This window comes from Monodelphis domestica, chromosome 7 (genome assembly GCF_027887165.1).
Source record: "Monodelphis domestica isolate mMonDom1 chromosome 7, mMonDom1.pri, whole genome shotgun sequence".
In the NCBI taxonomy this organism is placed as follows: Eukaryota; Metazoa; Chordata; class Mammalia; order Didelphimorphia; family Didelphidae; genus Monodelphis; species Monodelphis domestica.
Window position 1 is genome coordinate 4761876 of NC_077233.1, and position 6000 is coordinate 4767875.

The window sequence follows — 6000 nt, forward strand, 5'->3', positions numbered from 1 at the left end:
GCGAGTTTTTGCAATAAAGTGATCGGGATGGTTCAAAGCACTTCTATAGACTGCAAAAAAAAATTAACTAGGACATTTTACCCAGAAACCTGAAAAGATCCAATCAGATGGCTAGAAATATAGGCCAGAACCTCCCTCTCTTTTAGACACTAAAATCCCTGACCTGTCAATGCAGACTATTCTTTGGAACGCAACAAAAACGCTAGGAAGACGAGTTACTGTGACCCCCTGGAGATAACATCGATCCATAAACATTTAAGAAAAAATGTTTCAAATCATTTTTTGTTGTGCCAAATACCCACAAAGCCCAAATAACATAAGGTTAAAATATTTCAAACACATGACCTAGTAGGAGAAATTAGTGCCAGGTAGGCACAGGAAGAAGTGCGTGTTGCCCTTCTCACGATGGTTCCAGGCTGACTCTCCACCTTTCCAGATTCCTACCCCTGCTAGTATGGGTTGGAGGCCATTGGCTGGCCCAGGACATTTCCCTCAATGGTCGTGGCCCTGGGTCTCTCTGGGATCCTGGTGGTGGTGGTGTGGCCGTAGCTACTTATATCCACTGTCATTCTCTCTGCCGATGAATTCTAAGGACTTCTGGACCTTGCCACGGGCACTGCGGCTGCCTCTCTCGCAGAGCTTGTCTCCCCCAATTAAAATGTGAGCTTCTGGAAAGAAGGAGCTGAGGGACTTTCATTCCTTCGCACAGTGTTCGGTCCATATTAGGAGCTTAAAAGCCTTTTCCCTTCCCTTCCCTTCCCTTCCCTTTCTCTCTGGCTGCTCCTGGGGTTTTCCCAACGGACTGGAGATGAGTTTGTGACCTAATAAGTTTGTGCCAACTGCCTTTTCCTCCCTTCGGATCTTTAAGTGACTCATCCCAGGGCTCCTTCTCTCCAAATTCTCAAAGAGAAGTCAGTGACAAGGCTGGTCTACATGTCACTCACCTTTTAAGGTTTGCCACAGCCCTTTCTACACATTATCTCCCGTGATTCTCTCAAGCATTCTGGGTCCAGTGTAAAGATGACAAATTGAGGAGCAGAGAGGGTAAGTCACTTGCTTTGTACCATATAACTAATGAGGCAGCTGGGTGGTGCAGTGGATAGAGTGCCAGGCCTAGAGTCAGAAAATACTGAGTTCAGATCTGGCTTCAGATGCCAGCTGTGCCACCCTGAGCAAGTCACTTAGCCCAGTTTGCCTTGGTTTCCTCATTTGTAAAATGAGCTAGAGAAAGAAGGCAGACCACTCCATTTTCTTTGTGACTCTTAATGCAGTCATGGAGAGTTGGATATGGCTGAAATGCCTGGACCACACAAGCCCCTGTGACTCCAAGTCTAGCCCTCTCTCTCTCTCTCTCTCTCTCCCTCTCTCATTCTGTCTGTCTGTCTGTCTCTCCCTCTCTCTCTCCCTCTCCCCCCACCTCTCTGTTTCTCTCTGTCTCTCTGTCTCTGTCTCTCTCTCTCTGTCTCTGTCTCTGTTTCCCTCTCTGTCTCTCTCTCTCTCTCTCTGTCTCTGTCTCCCTCTCTGTGTCTCTCTCTGTCTCTGTCTCCCTCTGTGTCTCTGTCTCCCTGTCTCTCTCTCTGTCTCTGTCTCTGTCTCCCTCTCTGTGTCTCTCTCTCTGTCTCTGTCTCTCTCTGTTTCTCATATGTGCCACCTCACAGTAAACAGAAATTCCACTGGGTACAGCAAAAGAACCAGAAAGTGCCTCTTTGCCCTGACCTGAAACATCCCTAGCCTGGCATTTTTAGTATTGCCCCTGCTGTCCCGCATGGCACTTAAATCGTCATGGCAGGTAATCACTGGTACCTTAGCTTGGCTTTGCTCCTTCCTCTTCTTCTCTTTCCTCTTGCTGCTGTGGTTTCCCATGCCTTGATGCCCATTGGCCGGATGGGAGGAAAACCCCAGTGGGGTCTTGTCCTTGTCCTGAAAGTGTGCCAAGGCAAGCCTGATGGCCATCTTCTGACCCTACACCACATGTACTCCCCTGGATACCTCCCGAGATAGCTCTAAGACCCAGCAATGACTCAGCCCGCCAGGCAAAGCTTGCTGGGAATGGACTCTTTCTAGGCATGAAACCTAAGGGTTGGCTTTAGGGCCTGAAGTTTCCAATGAGTAGTCGTGGGGCGACTCATTTCCTCCCACTTGATATTTTACTCACTCTTCTTTTCAGGCTCAGTCACAGATTTCTCTCTGGAAAGGTGATCAGCTATTTCAACTCCCTCATTTTTCTGATGAGAAAACTGAGGCCTTGAGAAGGTGGGTCATTTGTCTAAGGTCACCGAGGTAGGAAGTGACTGAGCCCTGCCTGACAAATGGATTCTCTGGAGCCAGGGGACAGTTCCTAGGAACTGTCCAGGGAGGGACTTCAGCGCCAGATTCCTCTTCCTTCATTTCCCCGGAGGGCTAGAAAGATCAGCTGATTTCCTTGAGGCCACACCGGTACTGAGTTCTTGTGACCAGAAAGCTGTCCTGTTCTGCCAAGGCCAGGACCAGAATTCGAACCGAAGTCTTCTGTTTCTAAGGCTCATGCTCTTAAAGCTGTAGCTCCCTGAAGATTCTCCTTACTTGTCTTGGTTTGAATTTCTGTGTGAAATCTGATTCTGGGCTAGGCTTGTCTATAGCTTCATCAGATAAGCTTTAGCTTCCTTCAAAGGGCTGGGCTCTGGAGATGGGCACTCCTCTTTGGGAAGCTCTTTAGGCCTTTTGACTCTTGCCGGAGGGCCTGAGGCTCTCCCCTGGGGGTGGAGAGCATCTTCCTGGGAGAACGGTTTGGATGTGAGGAAATACTCAGAGCCATTCAGGATCAAGGTGGAAGAATACCCGGCAGGACAGGACTGCGCTCATAGGCTTCGGACCGCAAACTAATTGGGGCTCATCATTTTAGTTCTTTTGATCCATTGACCAGAGGGAACTCTGCTCCCCAAAAGGCTTTCAGCAAGGAGTTGGGGGGAGGACATTGGAAGTCTGTATATAGAAAAGCAGTCGTTGGGACACGTGTCCAGAAGCAAAGGTGGGCCAGCCTTTCCCTGAGAAGGACTGAGGCATCCTAGATGTCGTGAGCCTAGGAAGGGGTCTATTTCTAAGGGGAGACTCTTGTGGCTGGATCTTCTCTCCAGCATTTTGGGAAGGTCTGGAGAAGCAGGAGCAGGTTGTAATCCGATCCTGGGAAGTGATTGTAGATGCATCAAAGGATGCTTAAGTGGAAAAATATGAGAACATGTTACTCATCTTGTTGGACATCAGGTCATAAAAATGGGGTTAACCTTTGGATTTTTCTCAAATGAATGAATCCGAAGATCTGACTTCATTCCTTTTGCATTTGGGACTCTTTCCCTTCCCTTCCCTTCCCTTCCCTTCCCTTCCCTTCCCTTCCCTTCCCTTCCCTTCCCTTCCCTTCCCTTCCCTTCCCTTCCCTTCCCTTCCCTTCCCTTCCCTTCCCTTCCCTTCCCTTCCTACCATTCCCCTTGAGCCCCTTGGTGTGTGCTAGAAGGATCAGATTGTACCCCGAAGTCTCCTTGCACTTGAAGGTCCTAAAGACACCCATCTCCTGGGCCACCGATTTCCTGGAGGGTGGATTTCTTTGTTTTCATTCTGGTTCTCTTTCTTTGCCCATCACGACCCTGGCTCAGCCCTTCTGTGAGGATTTTCTGTATTTGCTCTTACCTCTAAGGAGTTTCTTCAACGTTTGGGACAAAAGGACATAGCACAAACCCCAACAATGACATATTTTCAGTGGAATTAAGTTTCGAAGACTTGGAAGGAAAAGGAGGTGTGTGTGTGTGTGTGTGTGTGTGTGTGTGTGTGTGTGTGTGTGTGTGTGTGTGTGTGTGAATAGGGGTAGATGGGATGGATGTTTGCCAGATGGAACCCTTTTAAACATTCTTGAAAACCTTGTTTCTTTTTCAGATCCTCCTCATCTTTTCCCAGCATTCCACCCTCCGGTCCCGATCGATGCGAGGCATCACGAGGGACGTTACCATTATGAACCGTCTCCCATCCCTCCACTGCACGTGTAAGTAACTGCTTTACACACTCAGGAGATGAGTTTCCTGCCCCAGATGACTTGAGCCACCCCTTCTTGGTTCTTTGCGGCACGTGCTGGGAGCGGGGAAGGGCTAATAGAAGGGGAAGATTTACTTTGGAAGGGCAGTGAGTGTATCTGTGAGGGGATTCACTGGAGCAGAGAGCCCGGCTGTCTCCTTAGGAAGGACCAGGATAATAGGTAGCTGGCACGTGGTACCCATATATTCCGCTGACGTGTCTTCGGTGGGCTGCCACGCTCCAAATACTAAATTTTCAGCCTGGAGCAAGAGCCCAAGACAAAATGCCGACTTGGTCTGGATGCCTCCTTTGTGAAATTTGGTCCACGCGAGCCCCCCCCTCACGATGGCTCTGCGACGTAATCACATTTTTATGGTAAATTTTCATATTCCCATTGTGCGTAGACCAGGCCGGGTGATTGATGGCGATGTCACCCAGACAAAATGGCAAATGAGATAGAGCCTGTGGTTTACACAAAGATAAAAGGGAAGAATAGAGGTGATAACATGCGTTAGAAAAGGAGGAAAAGAGGGGAAGAAAGATGATCTTCCCGGAGTTGGGGCGGGAGTGGGGGCAATAGACGCCATGGGGACGTCTTGGAGAGGCCCCCATCTTGGGGCCCGGGAGAGGGAGGACTCATGGGGAGGAGGGAAGGAGGGTCCCTCTGGCTCCAGGAGCCCTACGGAGCGAGCAGCCGCCATCTTGGGGCCATGAGAGCAGAGGAGCCCACAACACCCTTTGAAGAATTGTGCCAGTTATTTCGATGGTAGATGACATCTCCCCGACTATTAGTTACAGCCGCATAATTACATACGGGCGGAAGAAAAATGAAGTTGTTTTAAAACAAGTCCTCCTCTGTGGACAGAATTAATTGATATTAACAAGCCTAACTACATGGCCAAGTCCACACGCCATATTTTACCGCCGCCTTTCGGTCCCTTCTGGAGCCGTCGCCCATTACAGAATTGTAATTTCGGAGCAGATTGGCCTGCAGGGAGGTCATAAATCTGCGCGGCCGGCTCCAGGAGCATTCAGGAAAAGTGGGTATTTATAGAGAGGGGCCAGGAATGGGTGATTTATCCTCCAGCGGGCCTCGCCCGGGCCCCAAGGAAACACGGACGGGGCTCCGAGCGAACTCAAAGCACGCCGAGCTCTTCTGCACCCCAGGACGGACATTCCAGCGCAGGCCTGTCAGCCGTTCCGCGGAGCTTCTGCGGTGCCGACAGGACGGCGATCTCTTCTGGCGCGGGGAGGGCTCGGCCAGGGCGGGCTCCCCGTGCTCGGGGCTCCGGCTCCGGCCAGCCGCGGGCGTCTTTGCCCCGAGCTCAGTGGGTGGCGGAGAAGAGCGCTTTGGCCTTTTTCCGAAGATCTCATGAAGCATTCAAGGCTGACTGTGGACCGAGCAGACGGTTCCCCTCGGCCCGGTGCTCTGGGATGCGCTTGCAGACAATTGGAATGGAGGAGAAAACTCTTTTGTTCTTTCCAGCGTGCCAAAGATGGCCACCGGAGCAGAGGCGGGGACGCGCCTCTGGCCACTCCCCCGGCCGGGAGCCTCGGGGGCTCGCCTCTACCTTCCTGAGGCATTAAAGACTTTGGGAAGAACAAACATCGAGGGACAAATGAGGCTGCTGAAGAGGCTCCGCTTCCGGCTTCCCCGCGTCCTTCGAGTGCTGCCCCGGAGGAGAGGCTCAGGTTCCCCTATTGTAACTGGCCGGATGGGAGCCCTTCCCCAGCGGGTCAGAGAGGCAGTTCGTGCACCCCCCCCAACACCCCCCCCCCAGCCACAGCAGCCATTCCCCGGAGGCTGCCTTCCTGCCATCACCCAAAGGCCGGCTGGGGCTCTCTGAACGGCTCCTACCCGTCGGGGTCCAGCCTTCCACGTCGGTGGGATTCCACAGCCAGACCCTGTGGGGCGAAGCTCCTCGAGGGCAGGCCGGGCTGCGGTTCATCCTTGGCACGTCC

The 6000-nt window shown here is 51.8% G+C and overlaps 1 protein-coding gene across 1 annotated transcript in view; it reads left to right on the plus strand.

Moving 5' to 3' along the window:
* The window catches only part of GLI3 (GLI family zinc finger 3), a 266586-nt gene that overhangs the window by 150094 nt on the left and 110492 nt on the right, over positions 1–6000 (plus strand). The window contains exons 4-5 of the mRNA XM_056806255.1: positions 3904–4009; positions 5126–5366. Of these exons, the coding sequence (XP_056662233.1) occupies positions 3904–4009; positions 5126–5366 (347 nt within the window). The remainder of the gene's footprint in view (positions 1–3903; positions 4010–5125; positions 5367–6000) is intronic.